Source organism: Neoarius graeffei, chromosome 3 (assembly GCF_027579695.1).
Source record: "Neoarius graeffei isolate fNeoGra1 chromosome 3, fNeoGra1.pri, whole genome shotgun sequence".
NCBI classification, from domain to species: Eukaryota; Metazoa; Chordata; class Actinopteri; order Siluriformes; family Ariidae; genus Neoarius; species Neoarius graeffei.
In genome coordinates, this window is record NC_083571.1 from 84,997,710 (window position 1) to 85,024,173 (window position 26,464).

The 26,464-nt window shown below is 45.7% G+C and overlaps 1 protein-coding gene across 6 annotated transcripts in view; it reads left to right on the forward strand.

Moving 5' to 3' along the window:
• Positions 1 to 26,464, forward strand: part of dnm3a (dynamin 3a) — an 82,621-nt gene that overhangs the window by 33,010 nt on the left and 23,147 nt on the right. For 5 of the 6 annotated variants that reach the window (XM_060917559.1, XM_060917564.1, XM_060917563.1 and 2 more), the window contains 3 exons: positions 1,009 to 1,118; positions 18,135 to 18,246; positions 23,075 to 23,239. In XM_060917559.1, the coding sequence (XP_060773542.1) occupies positions 1,009 to 1,118; positions 18,135 to 18,246; positions 23,075 to 23,239 (387 nt within the window). Of the gene's footprint in view, positions 1 to 1,008; positions 1,119 to 18,134; positions 18,247 to 23,074; positions 23,240 to 26,464 lie in introns of those variants that run through there. The other variant, XM_060917565.1, reaches the window with a different exon arrangement.

Genomic DNA, 26,464 nt, shown 5'->3' on the forward strand with positions numbered 1-26,464 from the left:
TCGCAGGCAAGCTGGAGCCTATCCCAGCTGACTACGGGCGAAAGGCGGGGTACACCCTGGACAAGTCGCCAGGTCATCACAGGGCTGACATATAGACACAGACAACCATTCACACTCACATTCACACCTACGGTCAATTTAGAGCCACCAGTTAACCTAACCTGCATGTCTTTGGACTGTGGGGGAAACCGGAGCACCCGGAGGAAACCCACGCGGACACGGGGAGAACATGCAAACTCTGCACAGAAAGGCCCTCGCCGGCCACGGGGCTCGAACCCGGACCTTCTTGTTGTGAGGCGACAGCGCTAACCACTACACCACCGTACCGCCCTGAAAAAAAGTAATTTATGGTATATCAAGAAGAGTCAGCTGTTGAACTAAAAACTGTAAAATGTTGAATTTTGAAAAGTGTAAACGATGGGTAAAGGTGGAGGAGTTTTTTCAATCCAAATTTTAATCCACTTGTACACTTTTATCCCAGAGTTACCGAGTCACATGATCAAGACTTGACTGCTGTCTTTTACAAGCTGACAAATTAGAAAGTCCAACCTGCTATTAGGAAAAAGTGCACTGATTGGCAAACATGACCAACTTTGAGTCAACCTTGTCATAAAGAGAGAAACACTCACTGTAAGAAGTCCTTACAGTGCGCTAATATAACCTGGACCACACAAGACATGAGCTTAGTCAGCATAGCTGCCAAATGAATTTCTGCCCCTGTTTGTGTGTCATCTCTTCAAGCTCCAAACACTAAAGCGCTTTGTGGTCAGAAGTCAGAAACATCAAGTAAACAACATCAAGTAGAACATCCAGCATCTGAGTTTGTTTACAAATTTTGAAAACAATCTTCCCTGAAAGTGATTCATGTCAAATGGTGGATTTTTGTATGGAGCCGTTCTAGAGTTATGGTTAAATGGTTTACGGGTGCGCTTGAGCTCGGCTCGAGATGGCCTCCTGTTTCAAACGCTTCACCCTTGATTTCTGTCCTGTGTGTGACCCTTTCCTCAGGAGAAGGAGAAGAAGTACATGTTGCCTCTGGACAACCTGAGAGTGCGCTATATGGAGAAGACTTTCATGTCCAGCAAACATGTCTTTTCCATCTTTAACATAGAGCAGAGGTGAGTTGTGAGATATATATATATATATATATATATATATATATATATATATATATATATTTATACACACACACACAGGAAGGAGGGGTTTATGTAGAAAGAAATGATCAGGCTGTAGACTGGGAACTGGAGACACAGCTAGTTACAGACAAACCGCACTTTAGTGACTCACAGCTCGGGACTCACACACCGACCAGAGTGTGTGTTTGTGTGTCTTGCCACTAATAAGAGGTCATGACACTCGCTCACAGCTGCACTTTGATTTATCATCAGGCAGTTATAAAATGGATTCAAATACATAAGAAAACTCGTAAAACTCGACACACACTTTGACGAACGCTCCACTCCCCATACCGAAACGGCCCGAGTATTACTAGTCACCCCGCTCCGTCTCTTCTGTGCGTCTGCGGTCCTCTGCTCGCTGCCACAGTCTCTGCTTTTGCCGGTGGAATTTGTGCTCTGTTCTCCTGGCTGCTCTCTGCTTGGGAGTTTCCCGGACATTTATTACGCTAGACACAAACTGGGAGCGCAGTAGATTTAGAAGTGGTGTACGCAGCACATACACACTCAAGGCAACATTCACAGACCAAATAAATGCAGTCCAATTTTTAGATTCACATTAACATGAGGGATTTACACTAATGGAAAAACTATACACTTCCTCTCACACACACACATACACATTAACACATGGGCAGTGCTGTAGGACTCACTGACACATTCCTGGCTAGTGTCAATCCCCCTTTCCCTCTCCCTTTCGGAGATTCTTTCCTAAGAAGCACAGCTCCGTTTCTGATTGTGGGTGTGACCTGGGACTAATTAGAGGCCTAATTAGAGGGATTGCTGTGTAAGCAAATGCAAATCCTCTCTGATTAACTCGCGTAATCTTTCATAAATGAACGCACACTTAGCAAACTGGTTGCCTTGCACATACGGTGCACTCTTAGGCGTGTTGCTGAGCTCTTCCGTTCTTTCAGTGTATGTATTTCCTGAACAGAGCATTTCTACTTACTTTATCAAGGAAACTATAATGTAATACCTAAAGCACTGATGTGTGTCTCTGAACCAAAGGTGATGTCAGGAGGTAGACACAACTCTGTCAGGGAATACGTTTGGGATGTCGGGACAAAGGAAAACACACAGCACTCCAGCACAAAAACTCAGACTAAAACTCATACATGGTGACTCACACAGCCACACTTTTTCACACATACAGTATAGAACTGAAATTATTTTGAAATGACGTCAAATTTTATGAGAAGGGACAAAAGTGCATGTCAGGTGTGAAGTGTCCTGCTCCACTGTTACGCCACTGGTTTAAGAAAGAAGGAGAGTGTGTGTGGTGTGTGTGTGAGGGAGCGATCATTTGGCTCTCACGTGTGATGGCGTGTTGCCTGTACGGCTCTGGTCGTGGTCAGAAAAGGCTCAGCTTCAGAGAAACAGCACACTCCGGAAATGGTGCAGAACATTTTCCTTGGCTAATCAAGGATTGTTTTGTTGATTTTGCTCATAGTAACACATTTTTAGATGCATTCTGAACTTTTGGTAAGTCAGACCCATAGCGTGTGTCAGCACGGTGTTTAACAGCGCACAGCCGTCTCAGACATGCTCAAATGGTAATGATAAAACAAGTTGTGGAGGCATTTTAAGTGATACAAGTTAAGTAATAGCCAGTTACACGTAATACCACTTGTGCTTGCCAGAACAGTTTTGTAGCTGAACATCATGAGTTATGTGGAAATGTGGCTCTGTGATGTGTGGGTTTTTGCACAACACTTTTTGGTGTACACAACAAAACGCCACAATTGGACTGTATGTTTGGATACAAGTACTGACCAGAGAACATAGAGGAAACTCAGCTGAGCACTAGGAGAACATGTGAAGTGTTGGGGAGCAAAAAAATTTTCTGTAATTTTTTTTTTTTTTGTCTGAGTTCCCTGATAGAACTGGCCGTTTCACATTGGAGCAGTCTGAATTGATATGCAGTAATTAATTAATTAATAAGTCATGATCTGAAAAATCTAACTTTATTATCTCATCTCATCTCATTATCTCTAGCCGCTTTATCCTTCTACAGGGTCGCAGGCAAGCTGGAGCCTATCCCAGCTGACTACGGGCGAAAGGCGGGGTACACCCTGGACAAGTCGCCAGGTCATCACAGGGCTGACACATAGACACAGACAACCATTCACACTCACATTCACACCTACGGTCAATTTAGAGTCACCAGTTAACCTAACCTGCATGTCTTTGGACTGTGGGGGAAACCGGAGCACCCGGAGGAAACCCACGCGGACACGGGGAGAACATGCAAACTCCGCACAGAAAGGCCCTCACCGGCCACGGGGCTCGAACCCGGACCTTCTTGCTGTGAGGCGACAGCGCTAACCACTACACCACCGTGCCGCCCTCTAACTTTATTAAAACAAAACAAAAAAGAGGGTTTTTTTATCACATTTGATGGCAAAAACAGACGATTCCCCAATTTTATTTTATTATATATTTATTGATTGATTGATTGATTTTCAGAAAAACAGCAAATCTGAATTTGCTGGATGGCTGGATTAGATCATGGCTGGATTCGGTTTCTTTTTAAGTCTATCCTGTGATACAGTCACCTGCTCATCGATATCATTGAATTTTTCCATGTTTTAATGCAATATTTGGTGAAATAAATGCCAATTCAGCAAACCAAGGAAGGTCAACAAATCACGAGTGAAAAGAAAGCACAACTTTATTCATCACACACTTGTGAAATTTCCTCTCTGCATTTAACCCATCTGAAGCAGTGAACACACACATACACGTGAGCAATGAGCACACACACACATACCCAGAGCAGTAGGCAGACATGCTAACAGCGCCCAGGGAGCAGTTGGGAGTTAGCTGCCTCACTCAAGGCCATCCCATATTAACCTAACCTGCATGTCTTTTGGACTGTGGGGGAAACCAGAGCACCCGGAGGAAACCCACGCAGAGAACATGCAAACTCCACACAGAATGGCCCTTGCCAGCCGCTGGGTTCGAACCCAGAACCTTCTTGCTGTGAGGCGACCGTGCTAAAGCCTAGGTCACAACCGGACATACAATTTTTTGGCCGTGCAATTTCTGGCGTTTCCCAAATCGCTGCGTTTTTTTTTTGTTCGTGGAGAAAGACGCACGTTGGCCGTAAGTTTGTCTTGCAACCTGAAAAAAACGTAAGCGCCCGTAGAGTTTGTTTGACATGACAAAGAACCTCTGCGGCCAGTCTACGGCTCGAAAATCAGCACGTCACACGCGTGCCCTCCGTGCGTTTCTTGCGTTTTTTGCACGTAGACCGGCCGTAGGAGCACGTACGGCCGGTTGTGACCGAGGCTTTATAACCACTACACCACCGTGTACCCATGATGGATGATGTTACTAGCAGGGACATCACTAGACATCTATGATTGAGAGGGCTGAGCCATCACTGGGTGGGTGGGGCAAAGAGCATGCCTATTGCTGGGTTTCACGTGATGTCACAGCCACCTCATTAGTTATTCAAAACTTTAGCTGGTGGTCTACCAAAGCTCAGCTGACAAAACGTTTGTACGGAGAAGGTGCATTGCTCACATGAAAAGTGCCTTACGCTTGCGTTGTTTTAGGTTGTTTGACTCGATCAAACCGTGAAACTGAAAAGTTTCTTCAGGGTTCCCAGTGAACTAATAAAAAAGGGTGAACGAACACAGGATTTCACAAAAAGATGTCAAGAAAGGTGGCTTTTGAATCTCTCACTGAAATCGAAGGGAGCCAAGTTGAAGCATGCTTGCGTTTGCAGTGATCTCTTCGTGAAAGGTTTGTACCTCCCTCTCAGCTATGTCTTTAGTGTTCTCCAAGTACTTTTCTTGCTATGTGTTATTATTTTACAGTACTTTTTTAGTCACAAAGCGCTAAAGTCCCCAGCTGTTTCTTTGTTTACTCCTCAATCCTCACAAAGTCCATATGCATGAAGGTCGCGACAAAATTCTTACCCAGCCATACAGTTACAATGCGCCGTGATCACTTCTCCGTCTTGTTTAACTAAGATCCAGGTCTTTAAAGGGGTTTCTGATTATCTTTGTGAATGATTTGCCTGAGAGATAAGAGCCAACACAAGTGAGAATCAGGCAAACTGTTATTTGTTTACACTTCAACTTGCAGTGCTTCGTTGTAAAGACGCGAACAAAAAGCTTAAAAATATATACTTACACGGGCAAAAACAATACAGGATTCATTCGGCAGCGACTTGATACCGAGGTCCTTCATCCAGCCATGTACAAAAAAGTTGTAAGCCTCCATACTCTTCCATGCTTTCATCTGTTTTGCGGTGTAGCAGGATTTCTGCTACACCAGATAGTTCGAAATGTCGGGAAACTCGACTGAAGGGTAGTTTTCAAGATCGTGTGACAAATCCTTCTTTCCCAGACTGTAGGGGTCGATTCCATTGTACATAACAATCTTCTGAGTATATCCAAAGCGAGCAGTGGCTTCTAGATTACGAGCATACTCTGATAAGTTATTGCTCGTTGTTTGCACTACGGCAGCTGTTTATACCACCAGCTATTTCACTTCCAGTAAAACCGCTAAGATAAGTCATGTGACTGAAACCCAGCAATAGTAAAGAGCATAAGGCCCTGCAGTATAGCTCATCGTAATTTCTATTGAGCATGGCTCTACTGATACAAATGCTATCCATCAGCTTATAACAGTCACAGTTCAAAGAATATGTCCTTTACAATACAAGTCACTGGTCCTATGAATGTTATTCATTTACACAGCGAACAGATTTGTTCAATCTTAGTTGGTTCAATCAGAAAGAACATAACTATAAGGTATAACAAAACTAAAATTTTCAAGATACAGTGGTGCTTGAAAGTTTGTGGACCCTTTAGAATTTTCGATATTTCTGCATAAATATGGCCTAAAACATCATCAGATTTTCACACAAGTCCTAAAAGTAGATCAAGAGAACCCAGTTAAACAAATGAGACAAAAATATTATACTTGGTCATTTATTTATTGAGGAAAATGATCCAATATTACATATCTGTGAGTGGCAAAAGTATGTGAACCTCTAGGATTAGCAGTTAATTTGAAGGTGAAATTAGAGTCAGGTGCTTTCAATCAATGGGATGACAATCAGGTGTGAGTGGGCACCCTGTTTTATTTAAAGAACAGGGATCTATCAAAGTCTGAGCTTCACAACACATGTTTCTGGAAGTGTATCATGGCACGAACAAAGGAGATTTCTGAGGACCTCAGAAAAAGTGTTGTTGATGCTCATTAGGCTGGAAAAGGTTACAAAACCATCTCTAGAGAGGTTGGACTCCACTAATCCACAGTCAGACAGATTATGTACAAATGGAGGAAATTCATGACCATTGTTACCCTCCCCAGGAGTGGTCAACCAACAAAGATCACTCCAAGAGCAAGGCGTGTAATAGTTGGCAAGGTCATAAAAGACCCCAGGGTAACTTCTAAGCAACTGAAGGCCTCTCTCACATTGGCTAATGTTAATGTTCATGAGTCCACCATTAGGAGAACACTGAAAAACAATAGTGTGCATGGCAGGGTTGTAAGGAGAAAGCCACTGCTCTCCAAAAAGAACATCGCTGCTCGTCTGCAGTTTGCTAAAGATCATGTGGACAAGCCAGAAGGCTACTGGGAAAATGTTTTGTGAATAGATGAGACCAAAATAGAACTTTTTGGTTTAAATGAGCATTGTTATGTTTGGAGAAAGGAAAATACTGCATTCCAGCATAAGAACCTTATCCCATCTGTGAAACATGGTGGTGGTAGTATCATGGTTTGGGCCTGTTTTGCTGCATCTGGGCCAGGACGGCTTGCCATCACTGATGGAACAATTAATTCTGAATTATACCAACGGATTCTAAAGGAAAATGTCAGGACATCTGTCCATGAACTGAATCGCAAGAGAAGGTGGGTCATGCAGCATGACAACAACCCTAAGCACACAAGTCATTCTACCAAAGAATGGTTAAAAAAGAATAAAGTTAATGTTTTGGAATGGCCAAGTCAAAGTCCTGACCTTAATCCAATCCAAATGTTGTAGAAGCACCTGAAGCAAGCAGTTCATGTGAGGAAACCCGGCAACATAACAGAGTTGAAGCTATTCTGTACGGAGGAATGGGCTAAAATTCCTCCAAGCCGGTGTGCAGGACTGATCAACAGTTACCGGAAACGTTTAGTTGCAGTTATTGCTGCACAAGGGGGTCACACCAGATACTGAAAGCAAAGGTTCACATACTTTTGCCACTCACAGACATGGAATATTGGATCATTTTCCTCAATAAATAAATGACCAAGTATAATATTTTTGTCTCATTTGTTTAACTGGGTTCTCTTTATCTACTTTTAGGACTTGTGTGAAACTCTGATGATGTTTTAGGTCATATTTATGCAGAAATATAGACAATTCTAAAGGGTTCACAAACCTTCAAGTACCACTGTACCAGTGGCGGCTGCTGGTTTTTAAAACAGGGGAAGCCCATTTTACGCATTCATCGTAAAACCTGTAGGCCGGATATCAAAGCATAGAAAGGTGTGCCCCATTAGCATAGTGAACTAGACAACCCTACCTAGTGGCAGAAAGTATTTTTGCTTGTACATTTCATGTTATAGTCTGGCTTGCCAGGCTAGTGCCTCATATCCTTAATCAAAAATATCAAACATCCAAAAATCACTGGCTATTCAGCGAAGAGCCTTGAACATCATACCCTGATATGCAACACAGAGTCTTTCACACAACACCCAGCTGTGCAACACATCCTTGAACATCTTCTGCAACACAGTCTGGAAATTCATAACCAGGTAGGCTATGCAACACACAGAACCTTGAATATTATACCCAGGTATAACCTATAACACAGAGCCCACCATTCTCTTAACATTACTGAACAATATACACACTTCAGATTCATGAACATTATATGATGCACACTATTTATACACAAATTCTGCCTTCCGCTCCTTTTCCAGAAAATGGTCTGTGACCCTGTCATACTAGCTGGTTGTGCTTTCCAGAGACTTCACCAATTTCTGTTAGCAGCTAGCACTGCAGATCCCAATAAGGCTCAAGCTAGCCTACAACCAGATTGAACTACAAATGAAATAAACGAGTGAATTCGCGAATGATCAAACTGATAGAATGGATGAAAGTTAACGGAGCACAACGAGTAATATTTACATTTATTTACAGAGTAATGTACAGAGACATCAATGAGAAGAAACGTTTATATGAAAAGAAAGTCAGACAGCACTTTGGCACACGACTACACTTTCTCGACATCCGCTGGGGACTGACTGATCATACTTCCGTGTTCCTCGCCGACGCCGAAGTATAGAGCCCGCCCTCCTCATGTCTTTCAAACACTACCTCCAATAATCCTTCATCAGCCCGGCTTCTTGTCCCTCCCACTGTCTCGTTTAGTCCCAGAGAAGCCCGGCTTCCCTGGAAGTAACGATTTTGTCGATTTTAACCAATAACAACTAGCCGAAATTGGCTGTTCAGAGCCCTCTCATAGACTACAACGGATACCCGGCTGCCAGCCATAGAGCCCATTGAAATAAGAAAGGTTACAGCCAGTGTTGCCAGATTGGGCGGTTTTAAGTGCATTTTGGCGGGTTTTGAACATATTTTGGCTGGAAAACATCAGCAGTATCTGGCAACGCTGGTTACAGCCTGGCAGCAAAGGTGATTCTCGTAGCGAACTGCAAGTTCATCAGACATCACTCAAATAAGTTACAGGATAGTTATGAACGTAAATACAATCTTGGGCATATATTATGTTATGCAAGTTATTGTTTTAATGAGAATTCAATGTCGTAGATGCCGCAGTTTGGGGAGAGAATTTTAGGGGAAGCTCGGCTTCCCTTGTTGTCTCTGAGAAATCACCCCTCCACTGTACCATTAGCTAAAATGTGCAAGATCCTTTAAATTGTTCATAAAATATTCACTTAATCAAAAAAGTCTCAATTTAAAGCTAGAAACCTTGCATTTACTATATCCCTCTAATAATCATGAAAATTAAGGATTTGCAGCTTCAAAAGACAGGTTACTTGGGGAGACAACGATTACTACACAAGACTCATTTGTGTGAAAAACTTCTCTCGTTGTCTAGCAAGGTAAACTTTCTTTTGGAACAGGCTAATAAACGACCGCAAATGAGAGTTGGTTTTCAATATCAGGCTATATTTTGCCATAAATCAGTATGTTAGGTAGGGATTTTCAATTAAGTATTTACTACTGCAGCTTATCCAAGTCCCACATGAACTGTGATAAAAGGTAAGTGTCACTACTTTATAGAGCGTGTGGCACAGAAATGAAAAAGGTAGCCTTCTGGTTCACTCAGTGCACTGAATGTCAAGTCTGTGTTGACACTTCCAATCGTGACAGACACTCATTTGTGAAGGTGGCAGAAATTCCTGACTTCTGCTTCCATCCCAGGCTAGTGAAATTTGTCACAGAAATGTTTGAGGGTGGGCGGCACGGTGGTGTAGTGGTTAGCGCTGTCGCCTCACAGCAAGAAGGTCCTGGGTTCGAGCCCCGGGGCCGGCGAGGGCCTTTCTGTGTGGAGTTTGCATGTTCTCCCTGTGTCCGCGTGGGTTTCCTCCGGGTGCTCCGGTTTCCCCCACAGTCCAAAGACATGCAGGTTAGGTTAACTGGTGACTCTAAATTGACCATAGGTGTGAGTGTGAATGGTTGTCTGTGTCTATGTGTCAGCCCTGTGATGACCTGGCGACTTGTCCAGGGTGTACCCCGCCTTTCGCCCGTAGTCAGCTGGGATAGGCTCCAGCTTGCCTGCGACCCTGTAGAAGGATAAAGCGGCTAGAGATAATGAGATGAGATGTTTGAGGGTGTTGCGGCAGCTAGGTGACCTCCTAGGGGGTGAGTGTGATTGAGGTGCATGGCTACGTTCACCGTTGTATGAGGGACCACCAGTAGGACAGAAGGCTGGCTGCATCGCTCAGTGCAATTGTATAGGAGGCCCCATTGGATCAAGAAGCAGGTGGCGGGAAAGGCTTGCCCTGGCTGTTGGTTCTCACCCTCGACCAGACTCACTTGCCCCCATTAGTACTTCAGTTGATTGTCCTCCATCTGTTCCCGGTTGAAATTCCCCTTCTGGGCAGCCTGCTGATACATAAGAGAGAGTGTGTTCGCAGCGATGGCTGCTACTTCTGCACTTTTGGCTGCAACTTTGGCTTCTGCTTCTTTGGCTGCTACTTCTGCACTGTCTCATTGATACCTGGCCCTGCAGAGAGTTCAGGGTGGAGCTGGGGGGCGTCAGCCCCTCCAGGGTGGCCTGGGGTGTTCCCCTCTTTGGCTGGATGGCAGTTCTGTTGGGAACCTTGGTCAATCTCAGCCTATTAGGAAAGACACAGGCAAGTCAGCCATAATTCCCACCAGAAGGTCCCACTCACCGTTGTTGCCCCCTACTTGGACCTTGGCAATGGCCACCTCTTGTGCGTCCCCATGCACACAGGTGACCTTGACTATACAGCCCATCTCAGCCATACTGGGCAGTATAGACGATTGGGCTAGGCCGATTGTACTCTGTGAGTCTAAGAAGGTCTGAACCTCTAGCTGGACCTGGATGCTAGGAAGTCTGGAGTTAGGGGAGGAGTACAGGACACAGCTTATCAGCCATGGCTTTACAGCCACAGGGCCTCCTGCCAAGAGTCAGGGAGACGAGGAGGAGTAGGCCTTGTGAAGTTTCTCATTTGCAGCAGCTCGTGAGTGGTTGCCTGTAGTCCTCATGCTGGTTCATGGGTCTCATGCTGATGCTGGAGGTTGGCTTTGAGGAGGTGCTGGAGCAGGAGTTCCATGAGGAGGGAAGACAGGGGTGCTGCGTTTATGCCTGAATTCTCCACCACTGAAGCAGAATGCTAAGGGAGGCAAAACACAGAGATGGACCCAAGAGGGAAGTGCAAGGAAAGTGCTCTTTTATTAATACAATTTAGGGGGAAAGGGGATAGGTGTAGGGTTGTGGATCTTGAAATGGAAGTGTTCTGTTCCACCAGAGTGCAGAGCGGGAGTGAACTGACCGTCTCGGAGGTGCAGGGTTTTGTGGAGGGCTGGTTGGGCCACAGGTTGCAGGCAAGCCGAGGGGAGCATTGGCCAGAGCCCTGAAGGTTTTCAGTCTCTGACTGGAGCAGGAAGGAGAACCTGGGTTGCTCTTGGCATGGCTAGAATGTCAATTTCCTCATCTTCATTGTCGGCAGTGTGGCCTCAGTAGACAGTAGCTGTACCTAAACTAGACTCACCTCTGTTGCTGGTGGCGCTGTCTTATAATCCCCTAATTTCTCAAGGAGGGTAAAAAGAGGTGCTTAAGCTCCTTCAACTGTTAGGGTTTTGCTGGGATTCGAACCTGGTTCGTTGGTGTGATAATCCAGCAAACCCCCACTAGGCCACCAGGGGGATGACTCAAATGCAGAGGCGTGAGGCGGAAGTAGAAAAAGAATCAAATGGTTTATTTAAACTATATACACTATATACAGGGCAAAACAAAAGACAAAAAAAACCAAAGAGTAAATCCAAAAGAAAAGCAAAGTGCAAAAATTCAAAAGCTAAGAAGATCAAAAACACAGTACAAAGGAAACTGGAGATAAACATAACAGCACAAAGACTCCGTGACAAGAGGACTGAACTCAGGGGTATAAATAGACAAACTAATTAAGGACACAGGTGAAGATAATTAGGCAATTAACACAAACACAAAACACAGGAACAGTGGCGGCCTCTAGAGGCCAAAATAAACACGACATGAAAAGGAAATAACAGCGGCCTCTAGAGGCCAAAACAGTCCTAGTCCTAACAGGACCCCCCCCTCTAGGAGCGTCTCCTGACGTTCCCAGGGCGATCCGGATGGGCCGAATGGAAGTCCCGACATAGTTCTTTATCAAGGACATCCCGAGCAGGAACCCAGCAGCGCTCCTCAGGACCATAGCCCTCCCAGTCCACCAGATATTGCAACCCGCCGCGGACCCGGCGGGAGTCAAGCAGGCGATTCACAGTGAACACAGTCTGCCCCTGGAAGATGCGGGGGGGTGGGGGGTTCCTAGGGGCAGGGGCATACGTAGACGTCAGTACGGGCCGTAACAGGGAAACATGGAAAGTGGGGTTGATCCTCAGAGTCCGGGGCAACTGGAGCCGGTAGGAGACAGGGTTCACCCTGCGCACCACCTTGAAGGGGCCAATGTAGCGAGGAGCAAGCTTGCGGTTCTCCACCTGCAGTGGAAGGTCCTTAGTGGACAGCCAAACACGCTGCCCAGGGCGGAAAGCGTGTGCAGGTCTCCTATGGCGGTTGGCCTGAGTCTGGTTGGTTCTGGAGGTCTGTATGAGGGTCTTCCTGACCATGCTCCAGGTCTTGCGACACCGTCTCACATATTGGTTGACCGAGGGCACCCCCGCGTCCTCCTCCTGGTCCGGGAACAGAGGTGGCTGGAACCCGAATTGGCACTGGAATGGCGACAGCTTGGTGGCCGATGACTGCAGGGTGTTGTGGGCGTACTCCGCCCATGGCAGCCAGGTGCTCCACGATGTCGGGTTATCCATAGCCAGGCCTCGCAGGGTGGTTTCCAGGTCCTGGTTGAGCCTCTCTGTCTGACCATTGGACTGTGGGTGAAACCCAGAGGAGAGGCTGGCAGTGGCTCCGATGACCTTGCAGAACCCGTGCCACACTCGGGAGGAGAACTGGGGCCCTCGGTCTGAGACGATGTCCTGTGGAAGACCAAAGACTCGGAAGACATGATTAAACAAAAGTTTCGCAGTTTCAAGAGCAGAGGGGAGTTTGCACAGTGGTATGAAGCGGCAGGCCTTGGAGAATCTGTCAACTAAGACCAAAATGACCGTGTTACCTTGTGACTCAGGGAGACCCGTGATAAAGTCGACTGCCACGTGGGACCAGGGACGCCGGGGAATGGTCAGAGGATGCAGGAGACCCTGGGGACGCTGTCGTGGGTTCTTGGTTCTGGTGCAAACCTCACAGGACAGGACAAATGACCTTACTTCCTTCTCCATGTTAGGCCACCAGAAGCGTCTTTTCAGGAAGTCCAGGGTCCTCCGAGCTCCCGGGTGGGCGGTGAGAGGGGAAGAGTGACCCCACTGGAGAACCTTGGCCCGGGCTTGATGTGGGACGTACAAGAGGCCTGGTGGCCCCGTCCCAGGACCGGGGTCCTGGCGTTGGGCTCGTCGGACAGCCTCCTCAATACCCCAGCGGACAGGGGCCACAATCCGGGACACAGGGATAATAGGCCCGACTTCATTCTCCCTGTTAGTGGCAGAGAACAGTCTGGACAGTGCGTCAGGTTTGGTGTTCTTGGAGCCGGGGCGGTATGAGAGGGTGAAGTCAAACCGACTGAAAAACAGGGCCCACCTAGCCTGTCGAGGGTTCAGTCTCTTGGCTTGCTGGAGGTACTCCAGGTTCTTGTGGTCAGTCCAAACCAGGAATGGATGTTGTGCTCCCTCCAGCCAGTGCCTCCACTCCTCAAGGGCCAGTTTGACCGCTAGCAGTTCTCGATCCCCCACATCGTACCGGGACTCAGCAGGACTCAGGCGGTGGGAGAAGTAAGCGCAGGGGTGCAGCTTTCCTTCCGAACGTTGAGAGAGCACCGCGCCGACACCACTGTCCGAGGCGTCCACCTCCACGATGAATGGTTGGGAGGTGTCCGGGAGAACCAGAATGGGTGCCGTGCAGAAGCGGTCCTTGAGGTCTTTGAACGCCTTTTCTGCCTGAGGAGACCAGCCATAAGATCCACCTGTCCCTTTGGTGAGGTCTGACATGGGTGCTGCCACAGAACTGAAGTTCCTGATGAACTTGCGGTAGAAGTTAGCGAATCCTAAGAACCGCTGAACCTCCTTAACGGACTTGGGAGTAGGCCAATCCTGGACGGCCAGGGTCTTGGCAGGGTCCATTTGGAGTTGGCCTGTCCGTACAATAAATCCCAGAAAGGAGACCTCGGGAACATGAAATTCGCATTTCTGGGCCTTGGCGAACAGATTGTTCTGTAGCAGCCTCTGGAGAACCTGGCGGACATGGTGGCGGTGCTCCTGCACGGTCTTGGAGAAGATAAGGATGTCGTCGAGGTAGACAAAAACGTATAGGTTAATCATGTCCCTTAAGACGTCATTGATTAGGGCCTGAAAAACAGCTGGTGCGTTGGTGAGTCCGAAGGGCATCACCTGGTATTCGTAGTGCCCAGACGGGGTGTTAAAGGCAGTCTTCCACTCGTCTCCCTGTCGGATACGGATGAGGTGGTATGCGTTCCGTAGGTCCAACTTGGTGAAGACGGTGGCGCCTTGGAGCAGGTCGAAAGCTGTGGACATCAGCGGAAGGGGATATCGGTTGCGCACAGTGATCTTATTCAGGCCCCTGTAATCAATACATGGTCGGAGCCCCCCATCCTTCTTGCCGACAAAGAAGAAGCCGGCTCCAGCAGGTGAAGTGGAGGGTCGAATAAACCCAGAGACCAGGGCATCTTTGAGGTATTCCTCCATGGCCTTGCGTTCTGGCTGAGAGAGTGAAAACAGTCTGCCACGAGGAGGGGTAGTCCCAGGGAGCAAGTCGATGGCACAGTCGTAGGCCCGGTGCGGAGGAAGAACGGCGGCCCTGCTCTTGCTGAATACCTCCTTGAGATCCCAGTACTCTGTGGGAACTTGAGATAACTCGGTGAGATCAGGGGGCTCGGCAGGAGACACAGGAGAGCTAGAGAGCAGACAAGAGGCATGGCATGCAGGGCCCCATTCCACAACCTGGCTTGTTACCCAGTCTATGCGAGGGTTGTGGCGAGTAAGCCAAGGAAGGCCTAGAATAACTGGGAACTCAGGTGAAGGAATCAGGTGCAGGGATATTTCTTCCTTGTGACCTTGAGACTGGAGGAAAACTGGAGAAGTAACTTGGGTGACTCTTCCATCACCTAACGCTTGGCCATCGAGGGCAGACACAGACAGTGGGACTTCAAGAGGTGCAGTCGGAATATTGATGCTTTGGGCGAAGTGAATATCCATAAAGTTCCCAGCCGCCCCTGAGTCTATCAAAGCTTGACAAGAGTGGACAGACTCACCCCAGGAGATGGAGACCGGGATGTAGATTCCTTGGCCAGGGAGTCCGGGAGAGAGGGTAGGCCCCGTCACAACCCTCCCTCGGCTGGACGGGGCGGTCCTTTTCCCAAGAGTTCGGGACATGATGCTCGGAAGTGACCAGGATTGCCACAGTAGATGCAGCACTTGTCTCTCCTTCTGCGCTCCCTCTCAGATGCGGAGAGGCGAGTACGACCCACTTGCATGGGTTCTGGACAGTCACTGAAGGAGGTAGACGGTCTCCAGGTAGAGGTAGGGAGGCTGGGGGGGCTCAAGGCTTGGTGGCGTTCTCTCATCCTGTTGTCCAGACGAATAGCATGTGAGATGAGGGTTTCGAGGTCACTTGGGCATCCAATAGAGGCCAGACCGTCCTTGATGGGGTCAGACAGACCATGGTGGAAGGCTGACACCAGGGCAGTCTCGTTCCATCCACTTACTGCTGCGAGTGTTCGGAACGAGATGGCGTAATCTGCGACGCTTCCTCCTTGCCGGATGGACATGAGCTTTCGGGCTGCGTCGGTACTGATGTCTGCCTGATCGAAGACCCGAAGCATCTCTTCAGAAAACAGCTGGAAATCAAAGCACTCAGGTCCCTGTCTTTGCCAGATAGCAGTAGCCCAGGCTCGCGCCTTACCAGCTAATAAGGTGATCACAAAGGCAATCTTGCGGCGATCCGTAGTGTAGGTGGTAGGCTGAAGCTCAAAGGTGAGTTGACACTGGGTAAGGAACTCTCGGCACTCACTGTGCTTGCCGTCATACCTCTGTGGTGCAGGAAGGCTGGGTTCGCGAGGTGAAGAAGGCAGCATTGCAGGAGGCACTGGAGCAGGAGTGGGAGCTGGATCAGGAGCAGGAAATGCAGGCAGAGATGTCAGCTGTGCCAGGGTTTTCCCAATTTGCTGAAGCAGTTCCTCGTGGCGAGCGAGGGCCTCACGTTGGCTGGTGAGCGTACGTCCATGAGCGTCCATGGTCGCTCCGAAGCGTGTCAAAGCTGCCATAATTCCCTGAAGGTTGGCCGGGTAGACAGTTGAAGCAGCCTCTGCTGAGTCGGTCATGACGGAGTCTTTCTGTTAGGGTTTTGCTGGGATTCGAACCTGGTTCGTTGGTGTGATAATCCAGCAAACCCCCACTAGGCCACCAGGGGGATGACTCAAATGCAGAGGCGTGAGGCGGAAGTAGAAAAAGAATCAAATGGTTTATTTAAACTATATACACTATATACAGGGCAAAACAAAAGACAAAAAAACCAAAGAGTAAATCCAAAAGAAAAGCAAAGTGCAAAAATTCAAAAGCTAAGAAGATCAAAAACACAGTACAAAGGAAACTGGAGATAAACATAACAGCACAAAGACTCCGTGACAAGAGGACTGAACTCAGGGGTATAAATAGACAAACTAATTAAGGACACAGGTGAAGATAATTAGGCAATTAACACAAACACAAAACACAGGAACAGTGGCGGCCTCTAGAGGCCAAAATAAACACGACATGAAAAGGAAATAACAGCGGCCTCTAGAGGCCAAAACAGTCCTAGTCCTAACATCAACTTAAGCTGCTTCAGCTGAGGCTGGTTAATTTTCTTCCACCCTGCGGCCACGTGCTGCTCTGCTTTCCCAAACACTTGTGCTGAACAGGAGCTGTCCTTTCAGCACCTGCAGCACGGTGAGGTGAGGAGCGGTGAACAGGCTGAATGGAGTGTCGCCGTCACAGTGATGTACAAAGCATACATTAAAACATGCTCATATTTTATATCCTGTCTCAGTTTTTTACGTTTAATATGAGCATTCAAAAGAATTAAAAGGGTGAACACATTCAGGCTCGCAATTGGCGAGTTTTCCTTTTCCTCAAGAGTCTGTTCATTTGAAACCTGATGATGCTACAGGCATCTGTGGCATGGGGCCAAGAAAACAAAATGGGAGACAGGAATGGCATAGTATCTCCCCTGTCAATCACAGCGACACTAGCCAATCATAGGTGTCTGTGAGCTCATGTATGTGGAAGAGGGTAGATAGCATTGTCCGCCAAGTGTGTTACACTGCCCTGTGATACAGCATTCTGGCTTCTTGTGACTCAGAGGAAGCACGTGTTTGTTTTCAGCCACCCTGCTTGGAATCTGTTGTATGATGGGGAGAGCTAAAAGATGGGTGGGAATTTGGCAAGTGACCAAATTTGGAAGAAAAACAAGGAAAATTTGAAAAAAGAAAGAAAAGGATTAACATTTTTTAGAAATACTTTAGGGATTCTTTTTAGGACACATGCACCTGGACAATACATATTCATACATTTGATGCATTGTAAGATTGTGTGTGTGTGTGTGTGTGTGTGTGTGTGTGTGTGTGTGTCCATGCCTGCTGTTAGCTCATGTCCAGGCTATGTGTACTTTATGATGCTGGTATGAGGTGCAGCCAGAAACGGACCCATGTTGTGGAGCAGCCTGACAGCCTCTCGCCCCACAGGCGCAACAAAGCCGAACAACAAGCTGTGCAAACAGGGTGGGGGGTGGGGGAATTGTGTTGATGGTGAGGGTGGGTTGGGGATGGGGTGGGGTGGGGGGGCACAAAAAGAGGAAGAAACAACACAGTCATTAGGAGGAATGTGGAACAGATGGAAGGAGCTGGACTCCAGATTACTGGCTCTCGGAGCTATGCCTGCAAGAGACGGAGACTGGGGAGGAGACAGCGAGTATGGAGGAAAAGCATAGATGGGAGATGGGTACAGCACAAAAGCATTCCAAAAAATGTCACAGTATTAAGAAAGGATATAAAAATGTGAATGTGAATAAAAGACTATTGTGGGTGTCAGATGGAGCTCTGAAAGATGCCAGTTGTACTGGGTGACCTTCTAAGTTGGTCGATGTTTGTTCGGAAGTGTGTATGCTGTCCTGACCAGTGTGCATGTCTGTACTGTATGTGTTACTGTCATAGGAACGTATATAAGGACTACAGGCACCTGGAGCTCGCCTGCGACACACAGGAGGAGGTGGACAACTGGAAGGCCTCACTGTTGCGCGCTGGAGTCTATCCTGAGAAAACAACAGTAAGATAACCGTATCCATAACCTATACTGCTGTACAGCACTCACCTGTCGGGTATACACACTGTACACTGTCTACTGCTCAAGTGGATAGCATTGAAAATGCAACCCATTGGTCTGAAGCGGGTTATATTGCTTTACTCCAGGATTTTTAAAGGTGACCTATTATACCCCTTTTCCACAAGTTGACACAGTTCTCTGAGGTCTTAATGAAATGTCTATGACATGCTTTGGATAAAACACCACAGCTCCCTTCTCACCCTAATTTGAGTGCCTGTCCCCTTAAAGGATAATGAGCCACTGCTCATGCCCCCCCCCCCCCCCCCCCCTTCCACGAGCCTGTCAGGTAGCACTTTCCTCATGAATATTCATTTGCAAAGGCAGTTCTCAATCCATGAGTGGAGATACTCAGACGAGGGGGAGGCACAATTCTAATGAGCTCCTCTTGTGACATAGAAAATGGAGCCAAATCTGAACGGCTTGTTGAAGCACGTGTTTTCTGAAATGGACAGCCCAAAAAAAACCTGACTGGATGTCTTATTTCATAGTTTGTGGGTTGGTAGCACTCCAGATACCTAAATATTTGTGCACAAGCACTGAAAAAGTGAGTTTTTCATAATATGTCGTCTTTAATATAGCTTGTTCTATTGTATCTTCAACACATGTACACCTTATACTGTATATCCACGACCAGAGGTGGACAAAGTACCCAACTTCATTCCTTAAGTCAAAGTACAGATCCCACTGGTCAAATGTTACTCCGATACAAGTGAAAGTTGTCCAGTCAAATTTTTATTTAAGTTAAAGTACTGAAGTACTTGCTTTTAAAAATACTCAAGTATTAAAAGAACATTTTCTGCCAACGCATTGTTGTATTATTGCCACAACGCTTACAAAACCTAATGCCGTTACCAAAGACAGAAATGTGAATTCACAAAATGAACGCATGCTGTGCCATTATGGTGGTTTAACGTTAAGCTAGCTAGTCAGTGAAGCTCCATCTGACATGCTAGCAAACTCTTTTCAAACTCGAAATCATATTGGGTAGCTAACGCTACAAGAAAAGAAAGATTTATACATTCTGTTTATTTGGCAAGATTATGCTGAAACGTACAGTATTTCTGAAAGGACTTCAGATAAGTTAATGTTATTCATGTTAGCGTAACACAGTTTTTACATGCTAACTAACAGTGTCCAAGTTAACTAGCTATGTGTTGAGGTTAGCCATGGACAAGGCTACGGCAACTTGGCAGGTAAATCCATAGAAAGTCATTTCACTAACCAGACTGCATAGCTACATTTGCAACGTTATCACTAGCTCTAAAAGCACAGACAACTTCACTGCAAGCTTTCTCTTGGAATAAAACATTTATATACAACCCCGATTCCAAAAAAGTTGGGACAAAGTGCAAATTGTAAATAAAAAACGGAATGCAATAATTTACAAATCTCAAAAACTGATATTGTATTCACAATAGAACATAGACAACATATCAAATGTCGAAAGTGAGACATTTTGAAATTTCATGCCAAATATTGGCTCATTTGAAATTTCATGACAGCAACACATCTCAAAAAAGTTGGGACAGGGGCAATAAGAGGCTGGAAAAGTTAAAGGTACAAAAAAGGAACAGCTGGAGGACCAAATTACAACTCATTAGGTCAATTGGCAATAGGTCATTAACATGACTGGGTATAAAAAGAGCATCTTGGAGTGGCAGCGGCTCTCAGAAGTAAAGATGGGAAGAGGATCACCAATCCCCCTAATTCTGCGCCGACAAATAGTGGAGCAATATCAGAAAGGAGTTCGACAGTGTAAAATTGCAAAGAGTTTGAACATATCATCATCTACAGTGCATAATATCATCAAAAGATTCAGAGAATCTGGAAGAATCTCTGTGCGTAAGGGTCAAGGCCGGAAAACCATACTGGGTGCCCGTGATCTTCGGGCCCTTAGATGGCACTGCATCACATACAGGCATGCTTCTGTATTGGAAATCACAAAATGGGCTCAGGAATATTTCCAGAGAACATTATCTGTGAACACAATTCACCGTGCCATCCGCCGTTGCCAGCTAAAACTCTATAGTGCAAAGAAGAAGCCGTATCTAAACATGATCCAGAAGCGCAGACATCTTCTCTGGGCCAAGGCTCATTTAAAATGGACTGTGGCAAAGTGGAAAACTGTTCTGTGGTCAGACGAATCAAAATTTGAAGTTCTTTATGGAAATCAGGGACGCCGTGTCATTCGGACTAAAGAGGAGAAGGACGACCCAAGTTGTCATCAGCGCTCAGTTCAGCAGCCTGCATCTCTGATGGTATGGGGTTGCATTAGTGCGTGTGGCATGGGCAGCTTACACATCTGGAAAGACACCATCAATGCTGAAAGGTATATCCAGGTTCTAGAGCAACATATGCTCCCATCCAGATGACGTCTCTTTCAGGAAAGACCTTGCATTTTCCAACATGACAATGCCAAACCACATACTGCATCAATTACAGCATCATGGCTACGTAGAATAAGGGTCCGGGTACTGAACTGGCCAGCCTGCAGTCCAGATCTTTCACCCATAGAAAACATTTGGCGCATCATAAAACGGAAGATACGACAAAAATGTCCTAAGACAGTTGAGCAACTAGAATCCTACATTAGACAAGAATGGGTTAACATTCCTATCCCTAAACTTGAGCAACTTGTCTCCTCAGTCCCCAGACGTTTACAGACTGTTGTAAAGAGAAAAGGGGATGTCTCACAGTGGTAAACATGGCCTTGTCCCAACTTTTTTGAGATGTGTTGTTGTCATGAAATTTAAAATCACCTAATTTTTCTCTTTAAATGATACATTTTCTCAGTTTAAACATTTGATATGCCATCTATGTTCTATTCTGAATAAAATATGGAATTTTGAAACGTCCACATCATTGCATTCTGTTTTTATTTACAATTTGTACTTTGTCCCAACTTTTTTGGAATCGGGGTTGTACCTCAATATGCTTCTGCAGGTTGGACGGCAAGTTTTTGTAGGCTGTGATGTGGTTTGTTTCGACAAACAAAGCAAACATTTAAAACGAAACGCATCTTTAATCCTTTCAGAAAACTGAAATATGGGTTCTAGGTATGGCCATGGGTGCGTGCATTCCCCAGAAGAACCGCCTCCTTCCGTTCAGCCATCAACTGATTGTGTTAAATAATTCTGCGGAGAAATAATTGAGCTTGAGTTTATACAGTCTATGGACAGGATGTGACCCTAGTGATTACTGATAGGCTGTCTCAGTGTCACCTGCGAAAAAACCAATCACGTTTTAGAAAAGAAAAGAAAAAATATCCACTTTCAAAGCCACTTAATAGTAACGAGGACCTTGATAGAAATGTAGTGGAGTAAAGAGTACAATATTTGTCTTTCAAATATAGCGAAGTTAAAGTCATAAGTTTCTAAAAAAAATAATACTCAAGTAAAGTACAGATACTCAAAAAATGTACTTAAGTACAGTCTCATCTCATCTCATTATCTCTAGCTGCTTTATCCTGTTCTACAGGGTCGCAGGCAAGCTGGAGCCTATCCCAGCTGACTACGGGCGAAAGGCGGGGTACACCCTGGACAAGTCGCCAGGTCATCACAGGGCTGACACATAGACACAGACAACCATTCACATTCACACCTACGGTCAATTTAGAGTCACCAGTTAACCTAACCTGCATGTCTTTGGACTGTGGGGGAAACCGGAGCACCCGGAGGAAACCCACGCGGACTCGGGGAGAACATGCAAACTCCGCACAGAAAGGCCCTCGCCGGCCACGGGGCTCGAACCCGGACCTTCTTGCTGTGAGGCGACAGCGCTAACCACTACACCACCGTGCCGCCCTACTTAAGTACAGTACTCAAGTAAATGTACTTCATTACTGTCCACCTCTGTCCACGACTATCCGGTTTGTCTTCAGCTACACTTTTAAAGCAGCACATGATGACCATTGATCCCAAATATCTGTCAAAAATGCAGTGCAATAGTTTTATTGTAATTTTAATACTTTTAGATTAACCTATATACTTGAGTCCTGTTGTGTAACTCAAAATGTTTACTTGTGTTTCGATTTGGCAGTATCCAGTAAGACTTCGTTCTCGCATTCTAGTTTCGGACTTAACCTTTTTCCCAGAGTGTTTCTGAGCATGTGTTTTCTTTCAGAGTCATTTTTTCCCCCCTGAACATTTGTACTTTTTCTGTTCACTTTCTCACAGTCCTCTCTCTGACTGTGTGCGAATATGTGTGTCACCTCTCTGAGACTGTTCAAGTTTAAGGGCAGGAGTCTGAACGTGACCTCTCTGAATGTGTACAAGACACTTCTAAAGTGTCAGTATATGTGTCCTGTTTGTTAGTGCGTATCGCTTGCTCTGCCACTTGGCCAGCAGTCTTCAGGCTCTCTACCGGCTGCTCTACCGTCAGCAGGCCGCCTGCATTCCTCAGCTCTTGTGTCACTGTGTTGAGGAGAAGAGAGGGGAAAGAGGGGCGTTAATGTCTGTTTCTAATCAGCTCCCTCTTTTTTTACCCTCTTTCTCCATCTCAGTCTCCATCTCTCCCGTTCTCTAGTTCTTTCTCGTGCTCTTTTTTCCTCTCATGGTGAAACTTGCTGAATGATGTTAGAGATCTGTCAGGGTTCTGTCCTTCCCTGTCCCTGGATGTACCGTATTATGTCCTTCTGTTTCTTTCTCTCATTCTTTTATTGTCTCTAGCTAATGTCTTGTACTCTGATTCTATTTCTTACTCTTATAACTATGACACTTCATTCTTTCCATGCATCTTGCCCACATCTCTCTATCTCTCTGTCCTTTGTCAGGCAGATGGTGAGAGCTCAATGGTGGATGAGAACTTGTCCATGGACCCACAGTTGGAGAGGCAGGTCGAGACCATCCGCAACCTGGTGGACTCTTACATGAGCATTGTCTACAAGAGCATCCGAGACCTGATTCCCAAAACCATCATGCATCTGATGATCAACAACGTCAGTGATGGTTATGCATTTCCTCTCTCAGCCCAAAATCAAATATTAAAGTGTTATGTTGTTAAATTATTTGGAAAGTCAAGCAAGTAAATGAACTTGACCGTTCATGTCATAGTCACTGAAAATAGTTTCTCATTGGTTAACAGCTGTCCAGTCAGAACATTTCTCAATCAACGCTTTTGATACTGTGTAAGCCTGCTGTAACTATGACGACCATAAATAATAATTAGGTGTATGTTTACCATCCAAACTATGGATATCACATACAACCTGGAAGCTAAAAAGTGTAGGGATGTAAGCAAATACGAACGGCCCTTGCGGGTACATTTCAAGTGTTGACTCTGTTAGTCACTGTCACCTCTGTTATCGTTAAACTGGGCGATCCGTTAACAGAATTGGTGATAACAGAGTTGACATTTCCCACCATTTCGTGTCTTAACTCCAGTTGCTAACCTCAAAATAGCTACCACATGGCATGTATAAAAACAGAACTTTATGCATTTTAATCATATTATTGTTTAAAAAAAAAAGATTCACTCCAATATCACAATAACAGATTTGATGAATAATTAATCTACTGTTGGTGTATCTTCAACATTTTGTTCAAATTAATGAGAGAAGAAACGTAACATGCCTCACTGCCTTTCTGAAGTTTCCTGCCAGAGGAAGTGACATCACTCAGTGCAGGGGTCATGCGTATTATTAAAAGTCTTTGTGGACTTTATGCGGCTTTAGAACAGAGTTAACAGAGTTGACAAGAACATTGGGACGGATCGTTTTTTTATTACTGAAATTTCACATCTCATCTCATCTCATTATCTCTAGCCGCTTTATCCTTCTACAGGGTCGCAGGCAAGCTGGAGCCTATCCCAGCTGACTACGGGCGAAAGGCGGGGTACACCCTGGACAAGTCGCCAGGTCATCACAGGGCTGACACATAGACACAGACAACCATTCACACTCACATTCACACCTACGGTCAATTTAGAGTCACCAGTTAACCTAACCTGCATGTCTTTGGACTGTGGGGGAAACCGGAGCACCCGGAGGAAACCCACGCGGACACGGGGAGAACATGCAAACTCCGCACAGAAAGGCCCTCGCCGGCCCCGGGGCTCGAACCCAGACCTTCTTGCTGTGAGGCGACAGCGCTAACCACTACACCACCGTGCCGCCCTGAAATTTCACATAATACAGAAAATAGACTTTCTATGCAACTGATTTTATAACAGTTAATAGAATAAGCCCCAAATAGATTGTTAGACTGAATCACTTCATGTTTATTCAAGTTGAATGTATGAACCAGTAGTTGAAGACAGCCAATAATGTGGGGGGTGGGAGTCATTTAGTTAATATATTATGGATAAATTGGGTCTAAAATGTACATCAAGCATTGCTATTGGTGAAAGTTTGTCATAATTTGCATTACTGTTCAAAACTGATTCAATAAAGATTTTCTTTTGTGGAAAATAACAAAAGATTTATCTCGGAGACGTGAAATGTACCCCTAATTCTAGAATGACCCGAATATATTATTTGGATTGAACAGATAATGCATCCTAAACAAATGCGAATATAGATACGGACAAAAGGTGGTGTATAGGGAAGAGTCGTCAAGGTTCAGCAAAATTCCCATCACAAATACAACTTAAAAACCATGACAAAAATCTAACCAAAAACTAGACACAGGAAAATATAAACACATTGTTCTTCTGTTTGTCAGTCATTTCATGAGAAAGTGGTGTGCATTTCTGATTTGAAGAAAATATATTATCTGGCCAGAAGTATGTGGGCACCTGGCTATCACACCCATACCGTATATGGCTCTTCACCAAACTGTAGCCACAAAGTCGGAAGGGCACAACTGGCTCGAATGTATATTTTATGTTGTAGCATTACAATTTCCCTTCATTGAAACTAAGAGACCTAAATGTGTTCCAGCATGACAATGCCACTGTGCACCAACAGAGCTCCATAAAGACATGGTGTGCCAAGGAAGAACTCGAGTGACCTGCAACAAGCACATATGGGTGTGATGGTCAGGTGTCCACAAACTTTTGGCCATATAGTGGATCTGCACCACAAACAAAAGATTATAGAACCCCATTTTGACTCAGAGCAGCACTCCATGGTGTGTCCCAGCTTTATAGTGGATTCTGATAGCATGTCCAGTGAACTTTTCTGATCTTTCTGGAACATAACAACCCCAAAATAATTTTATTAGATGACTATTGTCAACGGGGTGGCACGGTGGTGTAGTGGTTAGCGCTGTCGCCTCACAGCAAGAAGGTCCGGGTTCGAGCCCCGTGGCCGGCGAGGGCCTTTCTGTGTGGAGTTTGCATGTTCTCCCCGTGTCCGCGTGGGTTTCCTCCGGGTGCTCCGGTTTCCCCCACAGTCCAAAGACATGCAGGTTAGGTTAACTGGTGACTCTAAATTGACCGTAGGTGTGAATGTGAGTGTGAATGGTTGTCTGTGTCTATGTGTCAGCCCTGTGATGACCTGGCGACTTGTCCAGGGTGTACCCCGCCTTTCACCCGTAGTCAGCTGGGATAGGCTCCAGCTTGCCTGCGACCCTGTAGAACAGGATAAAGCGGCTAGAGATAATGAGATGAGATGAGACTATCGTCAACTGTAACTTTGTAAGTTGATTTGCATTGAGCAAGTTAACTTGCTCAGTCACGTCAGATAGAAGATAGAAATCTACATTGTTATTATAATTTTTCCAGCAGCCCTGATTTTTTTTTTTTCATTGTTTTCCAGGACATAGTGGTAGGGTTAACCAAAGCAAACAAAAATCAAACTTCTGGTATAGACCACACACACTTCTGGTTTTAATCCATACACAAAAACAGATACGAATTTTGAGTGGCAAACAGGTAGAGATACAATTACTGATATTGGCACTGTTTTACACCCCGACTCTTTTTGCCCACTTCACAGTTGAACCAGTGGGAACGTTTCATTTTCATTAATTGTGTGCTTAGACTGACATTCCTGCGAGGATCAGTCAAAACAATCAATCAGTTCCCAGTGTCAGTGTTAATAAGTGAAAAATAAAATCAGAACTGGGCATGCTGATGAGCAATGGGTGGTGTGATGTGTTGCCACCTGAAGTTGATATTTTCCAAAAGTAGCATTTTGATTACTACACTTTAATTCCTCGTGTATCACAGCAATGCTATCAATTTTTATTTATTAAGAAATATCTGGTCATACTTTTCACTC